We start from the raw sequence: 20,137 nt of genomic DNA, 5'->3' as shown, positions 1-20,137 counted from the left end.
CGCCAATTGATATCGTAATTTTCGGGACGTCCCATAGATGGCGTCACTAAATACGTCTACCTGCTGCTGATTTATGTTCGCCTGGTATTTCAGATACTGAGTTGAAACTTTTTGGCAGTTCGTGCCGGCGTCAAATGGTCAACGATAACTAAATCAACGAGTTTTGACTAAATATTAGGTAATTCTCCTTGCTAATCATTTATGTTCGCCTAGTATTTCAGCTACTGAGTGGAAACTTTTTCGCTTGGTATCTAAACTGTCTGTTTAACACAGCCAGCGGATCACGGCGTGTTAGAGTGGCCAAAACAACTGGATTTCTGGTTGAGAATACCAGTTGGAATACCAGGCCAACATAAATGAGTAGCAAGTAGAATCGCCTAATATTGAGTCAAAACTAAATCACCGAGTTGTGACTCAATACTATTCAATTTTGTATAGCATACTTTGAGGGTGCGCCAATTGAGATCGTCATTATTGGGACGACCAATAGATGGCGCCACTAAATACGTCTACTAACTGCTGATTTATGTTCGCCTGGTATTTCAGTTACTGAGTTGCAACTTATTGGTAACATTTATGCGTAGCAGATGGTATACAGGCGAACACAAATGAGTAGCAAGTAGGATCACATAATATTCAAATCAAATTAATCAAACTACGTTAGGTTCGATGCGATGAACTGTTTATGAAATAAGCAAAATATATTTTGTTTTAATTGTTTATTTAAATAACTTGACAATAATAGTGGTGTATGTTCGATTGTATGTATCTTATATGCTGATTGATCGGGTTATTAAATTGCAAATAACGTAATTTATAATTAATATTTATGTAATATTAAACTAATTCACAATCATTTGAATTAAGTATGTGTTCAGTATATGGCTGTATACTTGTTTTACTCTCTTGTGTCCGTTTGTATTTTGTTTTTATTCAAATATATTTATTTAGTATCCTTCATTTGTTTATATGGGACCTATATGTGTGAGTTTCGGGCTTGCAAAAAATGACTGGCTGCTAATAAATTTAGATAAAATAGTATACAATGCACATACTGCACACGAGGTGTCACAATAATTGATATTTTACAATTGTAAACATGTACGGGGCTATATAAGCTATGTAGGTATGTGTGCGATTGGTAAAAGTTTGCATTAACTTACAACTCACGCACTTGAAAATAGCATTTAAATTACATTTAGTATAAGTTGCAAGTCTAGTTCGCCAGCATGTGTATTTGCATAGATATCAGAACTAGAGCGTGTTATTGATATTCTTACATTACATTTACATTGGTAGGTTCTTCTTCCCTTTAATTTAATTTAATTCATTGCAGTCACGAGCTGGGGGTCTCTCTTTTATCTCAAGGTTAAACGGGACACAATTAAGTGGCGTTTACATTTATATATCAATATAAATTTAAAGGTAGACGTCTGTGTCAGGAGGACGACTTTCCTATCAATATTATGTATGTCCTTATTATGCACGATTTGGTTATCATAACAAAACAAAACACGATTGGCGGGTAAATGACACAATGCACAGATCGATTAAATGAAGCAAGCAGCTTGCAGCATGCACTTAAGATCTACTAAACAATTGGGTTTCTGGTTTTGTATAAGTTGTCTTCTATACGAGTCAAGTTTTAAAGTTTCTAAACAGACTTTAGCACTTAAATTAGGGATCGCCATTTGTATTATTATCATTTATGTATGTAATGTGTATATTATGGCAGCTCATGTTGCTGCTTCCACTGCTGCTGCTACTCTCCGATGTTGCTTGCCTGGCGACGGCTCTTCTCATTGTGTATATATGTTTGTTGTATGCGTGTGTGTTTGGATTAGCGTTGTTGTCAACAATAACCAAATCGCTGTAATTCTCATCTGGACAAGCTGTGCGACCGCTCGCGGCTACTGCTGCCGGATGACAGTGGTTGCTTGCTGCTGCCCATTTCGCCAACACGCTGATGCGGTGGTAGTCTGTCGAAGAACGGGTGTCTCAGGGCCTCACCTGTAATATTAGAGATGTTTCAAATATAAATATACTAGTCGCTATTATGTATCAATATTTTCTCACCTAACGTGATACGCGATGACGGCTCGTATTCCAGCATTTTCTTGATTAAGTTAAACAGTTCGCAGTGATCCTCGCTATCGTTCAGTTGACAGAGGAACAACGGCTTGCAGTGATCTCGCACATAACGCCCAGCACTGGACTTCTCGTCCCAATCTAACTTACCATGATAGAAGTACTTTGTCTTGGTTTTGCTATAAAGAGTGTGATTGCTATACATTAAACGATTTCAATGAAGAGAACTGCGCCTTGGGAAATAAAAGCATGAGCTGCATTGTATTACCGTGCCATGCGATAAGGTATTTGTCCAAGGATACGCTCCATCATAGCCAAATGTTCACGATTGTCATGCGTCTGGAATAATGTGATGCCCAAATATAACTCGAACAAGATACACCTGCAAGGAACAAATAACGCAAATAAGTTATCGCAAAGAATACATTATTATTCTACCAGTATGGGGAACGGTAGCTTACCCGATAGACCAAACGTCGCAGGGCTGCGACCAGCCCAATTCCAATATCACCTCGGGAGCACGATAATGCCGGGTGGACACAATTGTGCTATGATGTTCGTGGTCGAAAGTGGCAGATCCAAAGTCAATTAAACGTACATCTGTACTTTTGACGCGGCGCACCTCACGATTCTAAAACGGAATACGATCGAAAAATAACATATATCGATAGCCTAATGCTGTATTTCAACTTACAATTTTATGATTGTAGTGAGAAGTATATTCAGAATCTACAAAAAGAATATTCTCAGGTTTGAGATCTGTGTGCGTTAAACGATTGTCATGTAGAAACTTCACAGAGTAGCATAATTGATAAGCCATGTGACGCACTTGATCCAGAGAATACGGTTCGTAGTTGTTCTCGCGCTGCAAGTAGATCGATTATATTAGACAGACAAACTATGTATGATTTTACTCAAGGCTACTTACCAAAAAATCGAAAACACTAAGACCCAGCATTTCAAAAACAATGCACATATGTCCATGATAATCAAACCAGTCAATCATTTTGACGCACAAACTGCAGAACAAAAAATGATTACAATAAATATATATTACTGTAATATAAAGTATGTTGTAGCTTACTGATCGCCATGAGGATCCTTCTGTGCTATCTTCTCTAAGGCGTTGATCTCCAGTTTGGCAGCCTCGCGGTATTTCTCAACATTCTTAATGATTTTTAAGGCCATGCAAAAATCACTGTAAATCATAACGAATGATAAATCAAATTGCATTTCCACATATACATTAAGATTAATTATTTGACTTACCGTTCCATGTCTTTGACCTTAACAACTCGCCCAAAAGTACCTTCACCAAGGGTGGCCATGATTTTATCTGAAATGTGGCAAAAAGATGGAAATTGTAGTCGCTTGATGATCAACAGGCAACATGAGGATATTTTTAATTTGCGATAAAATCTAAACTTGAAACTGGGATTTTCTGAATATCAGATATATGCAAGCACCCCGAAGCTCTAAACTTGAACTACTTTTAAAAATGTATATTGAAAAGTTTTCATTTTCGATATTATTTCATTAATTATGCGCCAAAAGTTTACGATATGGATTTCTTTATGTGTATGTGAGCCTAAGTGTATTTGTGTGTTTTAGTAGTGTGGGAGAAAGAGAGAGGAACTCCAATCTTATTATTATTATCTCACTGAGGAAAAATGTTGTAAAGGTCTCGTACTTAAGCTGCAATTCTTTTGTTTCTTTCATTCGGAAAATTATTAATTGGAATAATGTGAAAAATTTTGTTGCGCTTATTGTCGCGGTCGGTTTTTTGACGGTTTTGTTGAAAGATAATTAAGAAATAATAAAGAAAACTTGGAAAGTTCAAAACTATAAGAGTTATGAGTAGTAGAAGGTAAAGTGCGGTAGTCTCTTTTTGTTTTTTTGGTCTTCTGTATTCGTTTTGTTTTGTTTTGTTTGACTTGAAAGTAGTTTCTGATAATCTCTAAACATAAATATGGAAAAATTAAAAACGAAAAAAATGTCACGAACATCTGTGATGGAGAATGTCTCCGTTGTGGTAAATTAAGTGACCATCAGCATCATCTTGAATGACGGGCTTTGCTGTCTGTTTTGGGCGATCGTTCGACGACGTTGTTATCGAGTTGTTGGGTGGTGACGATTGTGTCGATAGGCGATGGTGGTGCGATTGCAATTCGAAAAGGCCGGCGGGTGCATTCGTCAGTTGGTTTCAGTTGAATGCCGCAGAAGGAGTTTGGAAACGTTGTTGGCGACGACGACGGTGAATTTTTAGCGAGTTATGTTTAAGCGTTTTCGGTAGAGGGTTGCAAGACGTAGTCGTTGTTGGGGGCGAGGTTGTTGAAGTTGATGGCAGTTACACAGACGAATACATAAGGTGCGTGTGTGGTTAAAGTATGTAATTTGAAAGAGAGAAAAAGAAACAAAAAAGAAAGAGAAAAAGAAAAAAAAACACATTTTTTTTTGGGGAGAGTGTCCAGAGTCCAGTATCCAGAAGGGTCCGAATCCAGCCAATTTAGATGATGGTCCCACATTAACACATTGTCCATTAGATGATCCCACGTTGGCACCACATTCCAATTCCAGATATTTAAAAATCACCATAGTGTATTTCACAATCAATCCGCAGAGTACACCCATTCCAAAAACCAACCATTTACATCATCATATCATCAAGTTGTTTGTACATCAACCCATCATCATCATCATTGTGATTTTCATCATCATATTCAGAAAAAACACGAGAAAAATACGTTTCGTTTGTTCGATAAGAAAATTAGTTCGGACAAATGTTTTTTTTTGAGTTTTTTTTTTTTTTTTTTTTTGAGAATTGTGTTTTACATAAAGGGTTAATATTTTTTCAATATATAAAACATTTACAACAAATAGCATATAACATCTTTTGTATATATAAATAGATATATGCATGTAGACACATATGTAAATATATGTACGGGGAAATGCACAAAAAAGCAAGTGCTTCTGTGTTTTGGGAAATAAAAAATACAAAAGAGTATAGGAAAACAAACAAACCATAAAACACTTGGGCAATAACAAATTGCATTCGCTTACTGCTATAATATGTTGTTGTCTTTTATATAACATTAGTTTTCTAAACTGTTTTCAATTTACTTTTGTATTTTTATGTGTATGGTAAAACAAATATTAGGCATTTGATTTGTTTAATAGTATTTTTAGTAGAATCACTCTGATCAAGTTTTCTTACATGCAAGAACATTACATTAACATTGAACTGTTAGTTAACATGACTGCAGTCTGCGCGCTGTTAGATGACATAACTGTCAGTTTGCTGTAAGACGTATTGAAGGACTTTAGGGTCTTTTGGGTCGGTTAAAAGCCAGGAGCGGAGCAAAAGGAGCAGGAGCATGGTCAATAGCTGGCGCGATTCTAAAAGCTCAGGCTGCATTTGCCCAAAATAATGCATCGAGTGGCTTACAAAGGTCGAGAGTGTCTTTGGAATGCGAGACCTATGGAACAATGCCGATGAGGTGGCACTCTTGGACAGCAGGTAGTGATCTTGCTGCTGTAGATAATGCGACGACTGATGCTGATGTTGATGTTGTTGCTGCTGATACGTATCAAGGGGCTGCTGGCGCTGGTAGAGTGAGCTGCCCTGGGCATTGGAGCGTCGATTACTTGCACTGTAGACATCGTTCAGGTAGCTTGATCCGGTCGCCCCGGGTTTGTAGCGATCAAATTCACTTAGCACAGCAGCTGTCCGGGAGCTGGCTCCCTGATAGCGCTGCTGATGTGCCTGATGACGACGCGTATCCGCCGCAGCCAAGCGTGCCCCAATGCCTCCAAAGGCAAGGGCGCCTGAGCTGGAGGAGTGCAATAAGTTGCTGGGTCGATATTTGGACAGATCGGTGTTATTGCTGCTGTTGTTGTTGCGATCTGAGTGAAGCAGAAAACGACTCTTGTTGGCACTGCTGCTGCTACTGCTGCCGCTGCCTGCGCCGATGGCTGTCGCTGCCGTGTCTTGTAGAGAGAGGTTAGAGAGAGCAGAGGGGATGCGGGGGGTGCTAGTATTGGATGAAGAGGTCGAGGTCGTGTTCTTGTTACTGTTTGTGGTTGTTGTTGGGTGTGCATCTTTGAGAGAGCTTGTATGAGGTTGACTGTCTGAATCGTCTTGTGCTGATGTTGGTGTGCTCTTCGTGTTTGTTAGTTGGACATCAGGCCTGAGGCCGCTATCCGCTTCGTCGGAGCTACTCTCTGACGAGGATGAGCTGCTTGTATCGCTATCATCGTTAGTTACTTTTTTGCTGCGCGACTTTTTCTTTGGCGCCTCCTCCTTGAGGGCAGCCTCTCGATTGGAAGCTGCCGCTGCGGCTGCTGCTGCAGTGGCTGCTGCTGTCGCCTTATCAATTGCTTCAATCTCTGCAGCAACTGCAGCCGCTTCTGCTGCAGCTGCTGCTGCGGCCATTGCTGCCTCAGTCTTTTTCGCCTCTGCTGCCACTTCTTCCATGCGTTTCACACGTTCCCTCAGCTCGCGTCGCTTGCGCATGCGTTCCTCAAACTTCTTTGCCTCCAGGAACTGATTGTCCTCACGCAGAAGCAACAGGATGGCTGCATTATCCTCTGACGAGCGGTCGTCGGCCAGAATTTCGCGTTCCTCTGCTGTCAACTCCGCTGGAGGAGGCGGCTCTCTGCGGCGATTAGCGAATCGACTGCGAGTACTAGAAGAACTGGCACTCTCATCAATGTGCGAATCTGTGCCCAGCAGATCGGTCTTGGTTCGCCCATAGGCTCGATTTAGACGCTGTGTGTTTAGCGCAGAGTCTTCGTTTGCCCCTCTCCGGGTGTATCGGCTCGACGGGTAGCCAGTTGCTCCCCCTGCTCGCAAAGCATCGTGGTAGTCGTTGTTTGCTTGATAACGATTGCCATAGTCCAGGGGATAACTGTCGTCCAATAGTCGATTGCCGCTGGTCGTTAGATAGCCGCTGTCAGTTGAGTCCGCCATGTTTCGATGGCGTTGGGCGCGAGTTCTGTAGGGAGTTCGTTCCTTGCGATCGCCAGCATTGAAGGAGCTCGACGATAGCTTAGGTTTGCCCAGATGATGAGAGGTGGCGCTGCGCAGAAGTCCGCTGGAGACAGCACCATAGTCATCAGGTTCGAGAGTCTTATCTCGATCCTCTTCATGGCGGCGACGTCCAGCGGTGCGTTCCAATATATCCGAGTATTTGTTCTCCAACCGCGAGACAGCTGACAATGTGGGCGTCTTGTCTTTGTCGAGCAGCAGTTCGCGACGCTGTGCGTCACAAAGAGAAACGAAGTCAAACCAATTGCCAGGGATTTAATGAAGAGAAGGAAAGTGCTTTAAACTTTAAAGCAGCGTTCGTGTGAAGCCAATGGAAACGCCGGCGTCGACGACGACGACTATGAAACATTTCACGCTTCGACTGAGACTCGGATGTGGAGACAGTGACTGTGATTCGAGTCAGAGTCAGCTTCAGATACAGGGCCAGATGGAACTCGAGACTTGGTAGACAAAACACACACTTAAATTGCCCATTTCGGCAATGGCAATGGTTAATAACAGTGCTCTAGCTTGGGCTCTCTACACATTGTTTCACACAATTTCACTGGCATTTAAGACTTCTATCCAGCTAACAGAGCTTTCTCCAACTAAATATTTCATTAAAAAAGGGGGTGGGCGTTATTTTTTTTGTTTTTGGTTTTTATTTAGAACGCCTGGCGAAATCTAAACAAAAATCTTCGGCACGCCGACCTTCAGAGTTTATATATAAATATATATCAGAATCGTGAAACTGTGAATAGCTTTTTATTATATGTAGATCTAACGCGAGCCAGACAACTGAGAGAGTGAGTGAAATAACGAGAGAGAGAGAGAAGTGAAAAAAGAGCGGCGAAATGCACGGACATTTGCGTTAGAATTGGAAATAATTTTGGGAAGCGTAAATATACACGGTGAGAAGGAAGATATATTCTGCTAGCTATAGATGCTATAGAAGCACTATAAAACGAACAGAGTGCATATATACATTGGCTATATACACCTGCGATACATATACAGAATATACTATATAAATAGTGTATATAGTGTAGCGATAGAGGGGTTGCATATTAGCAATCATATTTGGGAGATGATATTTCCCTCCCTCATTCCCTTCGCTCACTTTCTTTGACAGATTTGGGACAATAACTTTGCTATATGACTCATGCGTCAGGTGAAAATGGACCAACAATTTCGAGTATGCTCCATGAGTCACCCACTGGATTTATCCCAGAAATGTCTTTAACAACGTCGACGCTGCATTCCATTGGCAATCCACACTGTTTGTTCAAGCAATACTAACATCGTCTGGATCACGCCTGCTGCCGCCTCCCAATCCACGTATCAGTGGCTTGTAGTAGCTTCCCACGGGACTCAGATGGGTGCGCAGCCTGTCCAGCGCATTGGCCGTTGTGGAGCTCTTCTGATAGCGACCCATGAGAGCGGCGCTACTGGAGCTTACCCCCGTTCCAGTAACATTGCTGCTGATCGGATGATAGCCCAACCCGCCGCCAGCATAATAACGTCTGTGGCGATCGCTCATAGCGTTCGGATCCCGTTCCCGTTCTCGATCTTGATCTCGATCCCTTTCCCTTTCCGCTTCCGGACGTCTTCGCCCGCTTGAAGACTTTTCTGAGCTTCGGCGACGTTTGTGCTGTTTGCTGAGACTTCCTTTTCTCTTATCGTTCTTGTTGTTGCTACTACTGCTGTTTAGGTTGTTGTTGTTGTTACAGTTCTCATTCGTTGGAGTCTTAGAGCTACTGCGTGATTTGTTCTTGTTGTTGCTGCCTGCGCTATCCTCGGCTATGGCTGGCGCACTATAAAAGCCCAAAACAAAACAAGAATTGCGAATGACGTACTTAATGCTATTCCCTTGAATCTTTCTTTTTCAATATTTTAGAATTCGTGGATCTACTTGAGGTGTTGTCGTTAGTCGGTATTCCGTATTCCGTACTCGGTTCTCCCCGCGCGTCAAGCTCAATCTCAACGATCTCGATTTCGGTTTCGATCTCGATTGCGACGAACGCGCGTTGCCACGGCACGGACTAAATAATAACTGAGTGAATTTCGATCGAAATTCGTCGGGTGGCGACGAAAATGAGCGCACGCAGCGTTGATGAATCGGAAAAATGTTGGAAAATGCCGCGACTACAAAAATATTGAGGAATCGTTTTTATTTTTGTGAAAAGTGTGAAAATATTGCGCACTTGCCCAGCACCAGCACCAGCTGTGGGAGGCAGACAAAGAGAATGCCACAGACAGCACGCACTGTAGCATTTTGCGAAAGAAAGAGAACTTCTCATTGATTACCAAGTGATCGGCGGCAAGTGAGTGGGCGGTTGGAAGATGGGTGGGTGAATAGCTGAATTATTCTTTTGTTTGCTTCGTATCAAAATGCATTTAAATGTTGCCGTACTGATGATGAACGCTTTCATTTCCGTCAGTTTATAAAACAAGGAAATCACTTCGACCGCCTTGCGGCGTAAAAGCTTGGAGGAAAAACCTTGAACTCTCTCTTGCTCGCCAGTAAAGCGAAAAGAACAATGCAAAGCGGAAGAATCAATTACGTTTTATGTATTATTGCCGTGTGCTGGCATTATAAATAAATAATTTAGAGTCCATTGCATTAAACGCACAATCTAAGAGCGAGTGACAGCCAAAAGAGATTTAACTCGAAGAAGAACAAGAGAAGGAAGCACAGACTGAATTAGTATCACAGAGAGAGAGTTGCCAGATTGGCGTCGAACTGAAAAGCTCGAAAAAAAGCTTTGATCAACGGTTGCCATACAATCGAAAATTGTCAAAGACTCGCATGGGGGAATATGTAAAAGTAGTATTTATGTTGGTAATTGCAATCATAGAGGTAGAAAGTTGTATGTATATCAATATTGATAAGCGAATACACTTATGTAAACGAATGACATTGAACTATGCAATGGCCGATATCCCTGCACTTGCACTTGCACGCTCTCTCTTTCTTCACTGAGACACACATAATTATGCTGACTGGACACTGGTCTGGCTGGACATATGCTCGTAGTATGAAGAATGGATATTCTATGATATTTTCACAATATTGCACTCAATTAACCCGATGCGATGTTTACATAATTCGCCCCTGCCGAAGACAAGTGTAAATCGAACGCGTCTAGAAACGCAGCAGCGTATTGCTGCGGCGCAACTGAAACTAACGGCAATGGGGCAAATTACATACTTAAATTAACGAATAATACAGAAATAAAAAAATCTAATGAAAACAAAAATAAAATAAATGATGAGCGCTGTGACGCGTCTGGCAACATTTTGACCGAGTTTTTGTTGGTTGACGAAAAACGGCATAGTAAAAAAAATAAATAAAAATAATGTCTACGTGTGTACGTCGCAAGTATATGTATGTGCATGAGTATATAAGTGTGTGTGTGTGTGTGTGAATGTAAATATGTATGCTTTATTTCTTCTGCATCGATTACCGATTGCGTTGTTGTTGTTGTAGTTGCTGCTGTTGTTGCTGTTTGTTATCAGGTCGTTCGCTCGGATTGCGTCGAAAGCGTTGCAGCAAACTGTTGCAGCTTTCGGAGAGCAGCTGAGTGACGCTCGCCGCTGTCGCGCTGCGCATGTAGCGTCTCTGTGGACGCGGCTGTGCAGCCGGCGTCGTTGTTGTTGTCGCTGCAGCTGCAGTTGAGGCAGAGGCAGAGGCAGAGGCTGCTGCCTCCATCGTGTCAGCTGTTTTCTTAATGTTGCTGCTGTTGTTGTTTGCTTCTCCGTTCATAGACGATGGTAAAATCTTTTCGCTTTTTTCACGATGAAATCGACTTAAAAATGTGGCCATTTTTTTTTTTTGTTTTTGCGTGGGTTTCGCTACTTTTTTAATTCCTTCGCACTGATGACGGAAATCCGACAATATTACTTATACGACGTATGCTCAATACATATCCACACACATGAACGATTGACCGAGGTTCGATTCGCCGTTTGTCTAGCAGGCAGGCAACGCAGGTTGAGTAGCTCGATAGGATCTTACTTTTGACTTGATCTATTTCATTAAATGAACTAAATATACGATTTACGATATGTGGTTTTTGGCATTTACTCGACTCGAGAATATGTACGGTCTGTTGGTTGGTATTGTATAGTTAAGTATACTTAGTATAATTGAATATACGGATATATAGTACATATAAAGAGCGTATTTATGTGTTGTAAAAATAATTGAAATTGTACGATCTTTGGCAGCTTCGACAGAAATAGACACACAACAGAAGCAGCGACAATTTCGATAGTATTCGCGGTTGCAATTGCAATTTCGATTTCAATTGCAAATCGAATCGAATCGAATTCAATTTTAATTTCAACTTCATCCGCCGCCTGATTGCATTTCGATTTAGAATTTCGGATTTGATTTGCACGCACTTTGAGCCATTTGCCAGTTGCCAGTCGAATTTAGCGGGTTTCTATCAAGTTTTCAGCGGGGTCTGGGGTCTGGGTCCGTCTTCGTCTTTGTTTTCGAGTCTCGTAGTCTCTAAGCAAACACAGTCCGAAATCAGAGCAACATTTACGAAAGCGCACGCCACAAATACTAATTATAAAAATTGAAAAATATCGCAACAACGACGACAGCACCAAAGTAGCTGGCTGAAGAGTGTGTGCTCAGGGCGGAACATAGAACACGCTCCGATTCGATCTCTGAACCGGGCGCTTGCTTTGCTTGTGTTTCTGCCTTGCGCTTGTGCTTGCCACTGCGGGAGAGCTGCCAGCTTTTCTATTATTGTTTGCTATGCTGAATAGCAAAAAATCAAAAAAAAAAAAAAAAAAAAACTTTTACTAACCACAACCAACAGACAACAAGCAACTTAAGATGCTCTACTCAGATCGTAATGCGAATACTCTACGACTGTGGCTTGAAATTGACTTGTGAATTAATGCTATTCGCAATGAATGCAAATAAAAAAAAAGAAATAGAATATTGCATTTGCACTTTATATCAGTGAAAGGGCATTGAAGGATCGGTGTGACTGGGCAACATTTGCGGTTCAGAGAGCAGGAAGAGAATAATGTTTTGTTCTACGGTACAAGTATGTTTTATGTATTCTCGCCTTCTCCGTCGTTGTTGATGTTACATATTCCCAAAGAGCAGCCAATTGTTTGGCATTTTGTGAGTGTTCAAATTCAGATTGAAATTATAAATAGAAGTTTTTGGAAATAGTTGTGCAAACATACAGCGGTGTAAACACCTCAAGTATACTCTACAATATAATTGCAATTAACAAATAAAGGTAAAGATAAAATTAATTCGATGTTTTAGTGCCTGCACTAAATAAATAAACAACATAAATTAAGAGTGGAGCTATTTTTAGCGAACCACAAAATTGACATTGAATTTCAGCAAATTGCTTGTTGTGTGTTTTGCCTTTGCCTTTGGCTTTTTGCTTTTGGCCCGATTGTGCAACGTTGTGTCGTTGGCGTTGTCGCTGTCGACAAATGTAAGACGCTGATGGGAGAGGCCAACTGAGAAAGAGATAGAGAGAGAGCATCGACAATGGGACGCAAGGTGATCGAAGAAGGAAAGAGAACGAGGAGGTGGGGTGAGGGCACTTTTCACTTCTCACACCTCGTATCTCATACCTCTCACAGGAAATGCGCGCCACAATCTCTAATAGTGTTCTTGGCCCCAAGCGAAGCGGAGGCCTTTGGAGTGCACTGATGAGTCAACGATCTATTTTCAGAGGCTGAGCTGCCTCCGAGACCGAGAGGGCGAAGCAGAAGGCGAAGGAAGATCGAGCGATGCCGAGGCGTTTAATTATAATGTGCGTGTGTTAGTAATAAATAGTAATGGTAGCAGGTAGCAAGCGCAAAAAATACAAAAAACAACCTGGAAGCAGCCTTAGTTGCTTTGGCTATTATTAACAAAGTCTGCAAACGAGGGTTTATAATGCAAATACAAGATCAGTAAATAACAATAACAAATCTGAAGCGCAATCTTCATAATCAGAATCTACCTCGATGAAATGCAGTCCCAGCACGGACTTGGACATTTCACTTTGTTGCTGCTGCTGCTGCTGTTGTTGTTGTTGTTGCTGGTGGTGTAACTGTGGTTGTTGTTGATGTTGTTGTGAGTGGTTGAATATGATAGAGTTGCTTTGTTGTAGCTGCGGTTGCTGCTGTGCCGCCGCCGCTGACGCTGCCGCCTGCGGTTGCATGACCAACGACGACGACCCGTAAAACAATTGCGTATTTGTATTCGGATCGTATTGAAGCGCAGTGTTGCCGCCAACGGAAGCGTTTAGAAACTGCGTATGCGGATGTGGTTGAACTTGAGGCTGCGCCTGGTATTTGACGGGGTGGAGCACTTGACTCTGACTCGGCTTAGGATAAGCATACGGATCGAAGGTCTGCAGCGGTTTTCGCTCGTGACTCAGTGGCGGTTGTTGATGCTGCTGTTGTGTCGGTTGCTGTTGCTTGGGCAGGTTATAGTAGTTGCGACTCATCATGCCCAGCCCAAAGCTATGCGGTTGCATCAACGACGGACGCTGTGCGGCAGAGAAGGACGCCGAGTGCGTCAGTGGCGCTCCGCCGGGACGTTGATGGTAATTTGTTGATGGCTTCGAGTTGATCATTGCTTGATAGCTGTTGTTGTTGTTGCCATACATCTGATTCGCCATTCCAGCTTGTTGCTGCTGCTGATGGGGATGCGACTGCAGCTGCAACTGAGACTGATGCATGGCCATCGATTGGCCGAACTTGTTCTCCTTGTTGGTGCTCTTCTGCTGGAAAATGTTCAGTCCCGAGCTGTTAACTTTGGGCGCCTGCTTTGCCACATGTGACGAGGAGTAGGATTGCTGCAGCTTATGGGGATGTTGCTGCTGCTGCTGATGATGAGATTGATGCTGCTGCTGATGCTGGAACGGATCGCTGCTGCCATTCATTGTGGAGCAAGCAAATGAGTTCCAGTTCAAGAATGCTCGCTTCTGCTGTGGATAATGTTGATGGTGTTGCTGCTGCTGCTGTTGTTGTTGTTGCAGCAATCGCTGGTAACCCATGGACAGCTGAGAGGTTGAATTCGACTTGCCAATGGGATAGGCAACTCTCTGCTGCTGTTGAGACATCAGAGGCTTCTGCGGATCGTAGAGCTGCACTGGCACGGGTATTTGCGACTCGCCAGAGAATTTGCTGACGCCGACCGTAGCAGCATTTTCTTTGTGCTCATCTGTCATCATTGCATTGTTGATGCTATTGGTGTTGTTATTGTTGCTGTTGCTCTTTAGCTTAAGCATGTCGTTAAGGCATTTCTCTAGCTTATTGTCGACATCTTTCTGTCGTTTTGTGGCCGCCGATGACGACGATGATGCTGTTGTTGATGATGATGAGGTTGCTGCCGCCGTTGTTGTTGCTGCCGTTGTTGCTATTGATGTGGCTGCTGCTGTTGGCACTTGCAATTTGCCAATACTTTGTTGCTGCTGCGGCGTTGCTGTTGTGGTTGTCGTTGCTGTTGATGTTGACGTTGACGACGGTATGTGAAAAGATGAGGTAAACTTAGAGAGATGTGGCAAGTGCGTGGTGCAGCAGTTAGTCACCGTGAAGCTGCTGCTGCTCACAGTGCTGTTGCTCTTCTCCGACTTGCGTTCCAGCGATGGACACTCCGCAGCCGATTCTGCAATTGTTGCACTTCCGGTTGCCATTGCTGTAGTAGAGTCTGCTGCAGTGGTTGCTGCTTGCTGCTTCGCTATTTCCGTGGGACGTCGAAAGAGAGCTGCCGCACATCTAGGCGAGGGCACGCAGGAACTGCTGGAGCTTTTAAGCACGCCAGTTGTGGGCTTGGTGACTGGCGCTGCATTGGCTGCTGCAATTGCTGGTTGCTGCTTCATTACCTGCTGTTGATGCGTTGCAGCTGTGGGCATTAATATCGCCGAGTTTGATGTACTGCGGCTTAGCGATGGCAGATGCTTCATGTAGCATGGGATATGCGTGCGACTGGAGCTGCGTAGCAATGGAGCTGGAGCTGCTCCTAGACTCGGCTGATTGCCAGGCACATGCGTCATTGAGATGCTCTTGTTCAGCTGCTGGTTGCTAGCCAGCGAGGGGTGCTGCTGCTGCTTGACGGGCACTCGACTGTTGAAGGACGTGGTTTTTGGTGCTGTTGGCGACTGATCGTTGCAGACAATCAGCTTGTAGAGATCGTCTTTGGTTACCGCCTGTCTGACCTTCACATCCAGATGCGACAACGAGGCGTTCTTCTGTAGGCGATGACTTTGTGGCTTCTGCAGCTCCTTTTGGGCCGCCTCGGCAACAGTTGGATCGAATATGGCCAGCGTCTTGGCCGTCTTCGCGTCCATCTTAAAGGGTTGTCCCGCATCGCCCAGTTGGGCACCACAGATCTTCTCATAGTTCCAGAATGTACGCTTCGGCGTCTGACGCTTCTGTGAGCCGCAGAGATTCTCACTCCAGAAATCGTTCATCAGCTGTTTGTTTAGCGACAACGTCGAATCGCTCAACAGACTACTTTTCTGTGCTCCTTGGGGACGCGTTGGAGTAAAACTGCTTGAAGCGCCACTTCCGCTGCTGCCGCCGCTAATGGGCATATTGCAGCTGGAGATGCTGCGCTGCAGCTTGGGTTGATCATTGCTGCTTGTTTGGGCAAAGATCGAGGGATAGGCGAGTCGGGGTGCAGCACCCCTGTTATTATTGTTTTGGGCAAAGTTGATGGACGACGATTTGCAGAGACCACTGGCCACTGAAGGTGGCACTGTTGACTGCGGCAACTGCTGTGAATTGGATTTTGACAGAGGTGGTTGCTGCTGCTGTTGTTGCCGCTTTAAACGATCGTAGAGATCCTCGCATTCCTTAAACTCTTGATGCAGTTTGCGATCCAGTTCGCTGTAGTCTGGAAGACTCTTTAGATACTTGTTCATCATCTCGATCTCGGCATCGTAGAAATTTGCATCCAACTTAGCGCTGCTTGTTGCGGCCGCTGACTTCTCTTCCAGCTGCTGCTGTTGCTGCAGCAGCTTGTCCAGATCGATCTCACCTGCTACTGGCTGCTTGTGCTTCGGTGCTCGGCACGGCACTGGAGGAGGCGACGACGAAGGCGAGCTGCACGACGACAGCGATATACTTGAGGCCGGACTGTTGGCCAGTTGGCTGTTCGCTGTTGCCATCACACGCGTCGGAGTTGTGATCGCGCCAGTTGCCGCATTGTATGCCATCGGATGATGCTTTCGCGGCAAAGGCGGCGTCGACTTGGGACTGGCTGGTAGCAAGGATCGGTTTTTGCGTACTGCAAGCGGCGATGAGATGGGCGAGCGAACTGCACATTGCGTTTCCGGAAAACTGGAGGAGAGCACCGTTGCGAACTGTGGCGAAACAACCTGCTGAAAGAACTGTTGTCCATTCGCTGGCACTGGCGTTGGCGTCTGCTTCTGCATTGCACCCGCTTCTCCAAGTGGATTCACTGGGGCAATTGGAGGAGCAGCAGCAGCGGCTTCAAGTGTTAGCTGTTTATCCGTTGACGGTGTTGCGATCGCGGCTGCTGCTTTGCCAGCATCCTGACTCATTTGTGCAATTGGCAAAATTACCGGAAGACTTAACGAACTTTAAACTCTTGCCAGTCTTTCAAAGACGCGATTTAGTTAAATTCCACTCCACTCCAATTGAATTTTCTAGATGTTTATAGCATTTCGTTACAGTTCACGAGCTTTATGCGTTTTTAACTAGTTTTCTCAGTTCCACAACCTAATTCAGTGTTACCGTTTGAATTTTTGTTTGTTAATTAACTTTTCCGATTTAAGTCACGATTCATTTTCGATTTACGAGTGCGTGTATGTTTGCGTGTAGTTGTGTGCGTCGGCGCAGTAATGGATAACAATCCTTACTCGATAGCAGCAGCAAGCGAGGCAAATTCAAATCCAACAGCAAAAAGGATACAGATAAAGGACGAGACTAACAACTCACAACTGACACTAGACGAACAACAGGTCACCAACAACAGAACAGACAGTTCAAACAGATCAATGGGATCTCATCCCCATATCACCAGACAGACACAACCAACCTGCAGATACTGCTCCGGTATCTTACTGTTCTTGGGTACTATAACCTTTTTGATTATGATTATCTTGTCGCCTTCGATTTTGGTGATTGTTATCGGCACACCCGGCTGGGGGCGCTGAGGCTTTGTCAGCGGCACCGCCGGACGAGTGACGGTACGCACCACCTGCGGTCCAGTCAGAATGCCGCCCGAGGAGGGCTTCGAGGCTGGCGGAGCGGTGGGCTTAGGCTTGGGCTTTGGAGCGGGCTTGTACTCCTTATGGTCACTACGCACAATAGACAGATGATACAAGGGCTTGTCGTCATCCAGTATACTCTTTTGTGGCGCCGTCTTCTTTTCCACCTTTCGGAGGACAACTCCCAGCATGGGAGAATCTTTGGGCTTGATGGTAATCGAGCCACTTGGCGCCGTCACCCGCTTGAGACACACACCTAAATTGGCGCCCACTGGCGGAGGCGTCTTTGTGCGATGAACCATCTTGCCGCTGGGTATTTCACGATATCCGTCTTCTTGATGCGAGTCCTCCACCGTAGCAGGCGCTTCAGGATTTGTGTGCAGTGTTGGCTCGGGCGCCACAAGAGGAGCTGGACCAGGAAAGAGAGCAGTTAGACTGCTGCGACGTCGATTTATAATGTTGGGAGCTGACACGGTCTTGGACAGCGGAAACTTGGGCATCGCTTGGGCTACCTCTGCAACCGGATCATTGCTCACAGCGCTGGCTGTGCTGCCACGTCGACTGACACTGACACTGGCACTGGCAGAATTGATACTGCTTATGCTGGAGCGTTCAGGAGCGGTACTTCTTTCACGGTTCCGAGAGTCTGCCGAGGGTGTGCGTCCCCGACTGATGCGAGCTGCTCTCTGACTGCGCAGCAGCTCAAGGGAGTCGGCTAGATAGGAGTTGCTCTTGGCAGGCGAGGAGTCTCCGCTTCCCGTAGCCGCCTCGATATCGTCATCTAGATTATTGGGCAGTGAAACAAGACGATCTCTTTGCGCAGCGGTTGCTGGCAAAGTTCCCTTGGTGCTCGAGGGACTCGGTGTGTCGTCATCTCGACTAATTTGTTGCCGTTCCGCTGCATTCTGTATCTGGTTCTGCCTTCCCAAGACTCGCTGCCGCTGGAGTTTCTCCTCCGCCTCGATAGCGGCCCTTGCTCTCGCCCGCGCCACGGCCTCGACTTCGGCAGCCAGACGTACTTGTTCCTCGACCAGAGCTCGCGCCTTGGCCTCGATTTCAGCACGATGCTGAGCTTCCGCCTCGGCAGCTGCTGCAGCGCGCAGTTTCGTCAGCTCTGTGGCCGTCATTTGCTTAATGCTCAGACGACGCTCGGCATCGATGATGAGCTGGATTTCAGCACTTGCCCCCTCCGGTCGAGTGGTGAGATCTGCGCAGCTGAGCGCGATTAGTTCGCTTAGTTCGTTGGACATCGCACGGCTGTGGTTTGTGTCCTATTGCTACTACTGAGCGTATACTTAATATACTTGAATCTGAATCTGTTATCTAATTATTTTTTTGTGACTGGGAAATGCAATTGCATTCGAATTGCGTTTGCTTCGACTTGCTCGGCGCGACTCGCGATGCTGCTAGCGTTTGCAATAAAGAAACCTGCTACTTGCTCGATTCTCGATAGCCCTGTTCAACTGTGGGCATGGGGGGAGGGTGGTCTGATAAAGATAAGGTGGATGGTGAGGGAGCAGAGCTGTGCTCCCAATGTCAATGCCTCATTGGCATTTTGGCAAATAAAGTGCATGCCGCATTTAATTTGGACGTGACTTATTAATTGATCAAGTAGTCGCCAACAACAACAAGAGCACCAACCACATATACATATACTAAGAGGTACAATTGAAAACACAAAGAGTTCTCCCCTTCATTCATTCACATTGACGCCACCCACTCGATACTAAAAAGCAATACCAGAGCACATATATTATGTTCGATGTCTGCACTAGCACCTGAAAGATTCTTCGGGTTAGCTAACTTGCTTCTCTCGCGCTCTTTACCGAGTGGACCCGTAAACAAATCATGAATTAAAATTCCCTTGCATCTTGCCCTATATATTCGAGGCAGTGATCGCTGGATCTGTTCCGCGACTCTGACCAAGTGAGTGACGTGCCCTGCCAGCCAGCGAACTATTTATGTATCTGGATGATGTTATACTCTCGTATATATCGTAGATATCTGCCATCGGCTTCGTCTCTAGCTAGTTCCCTCTGCTCTGCTCTGCTATGTGCACGGTTCAAAATCTGTTTTTATTTTTAACAAAACGACGACAACGTAAATTTGCGCAGTTGTATATTATATATGGTACATATGGAAATATTAATGTTCACTCAGACAGACAGTACATATAAATATGTACTATATGTGTTATATAGTATGTGCGCTACTACATCAACTACAGTAAGACCTCCAGCAAAGAACTGTCAAGTGCAAAATAATATGAATTATTCGAATTTATATGTGACAAATACACATGCACTGCACACAAAACGATCTGTAAATCGAAATGTCCCTAGTTAGCATTTCTTCGATGTTTTTCTTTTTGCTATGCTTTTGTGGAAATAACGCGCGCGCACCAAAAATAAATCCAAACATTACAAAAATAACCAATGAAGATTTCTCATCAACGAAGAAGAAGAAGAAGAAGAGGTGGTAGCATCAAAGATCAGCATGAGATGAATAATCCCTCTGCTGCTGATCTCGAATGCTACATGCATGCACAAGTATCTATAGACACTTTAAATAGCGAGAGTGTGCTCCGATTTGCATTTGTAGTTGTTGCTGTTGATGTTTATTAGTTCAGCGTTTTTGTTTTGATTTTCTGTTTGCCCTCTTGATTTTTCACCGCTGATTTTTACATGTATGCATTGAGAGAAATCGATCTCTTGATCTCTGACTCTACTGATCGTAATCTACTTTGCAAAGTGCAAAGTTGAAGCTGCCTTCAAATTTAACGCATTCTACATTCCACGTTTACTCC

General features: G+C 44.4%; 1 protein-coding gene across 9 annotated transcripts in view; it reads right to left on the bottom strand.

Moving 5' to 3' along the window:
• Positions 1-916: 916 nt before the first annotated feature.
• The window catches only part of LOC117573817 (serine/threonine-protein kinase Doa), a 33,755-nt gene continuing 14,534 nt past the window's right edge, over positions 917-20,137 (bottom strand). For 2 of the 9 annotated variants that reach the window (XM_034257242.2, XM_034257240.2), the window contains 9 exons: positions 4,093-4,168; positions 3,358-3,424; positions 3,173-3,286; positions 3,017-3,107; positions 2,783-2,953; positions 2,550-2,719; positions 2,357-2,470; positions 2,077-2,267; positions 917-2,010 (listed from right to left, as the gene is read on the bottom strand). In XM_034257242.2, coding sequence (XP_034113133.1) covers positions 1,880-2,010; positions 2,077-2,267; positions 2,357-2,470; positions 2,550-2,719; positions 2,783-2,953; positions 3,017-3,107; positions 3,173-3,286; positions 3,358-3,424; positions 4,093-4,168 — 1,125 coding nt within the window. In that variant the 3' untranslated portion in view covers positions 917-1,879. Of the gene's footprint in view, positions 2,011-2,076; positions 2,286-2,356; positions 2,471-2,549; positions 2,720-2,782; positions 2,954-3,016; positions 3,108-3,172; positions 3,287-3,357; positions 3,425-4,092; positions 4,169-5,536; positions 7,349-8,417; positions 8,932-10,584; positions 11,767-13,110; positions 16,809-17,150; positions 19,440-20,137 lie in introns of those variants that run through there. The other 7 variants (XM_052007492.1, XM_034257239.2, XM_034257236.2 and 4 more) reach the window with 6 other exon arrangements.

This window comes from Drosophila albomicans, chromosome 2R, assembly GCF_009650485.2.
Source record: "Drosophila albomicans strain 15112-1751.03 chromosome 2R, ASM965048v2, whole genome shotgun sequence".
In the NCBI taxonomy this organism is placed as follows: Eukaryota; Metazoa; Arthropoda; class Insecta; order Diptera; family Drosophilidae; genus Drosophila; species Drosophila albomicans.
Note: the sequence above shows the minus strand (reverse complement) of the source record. Positions and strands in the feature narration are given on the sequence as shown.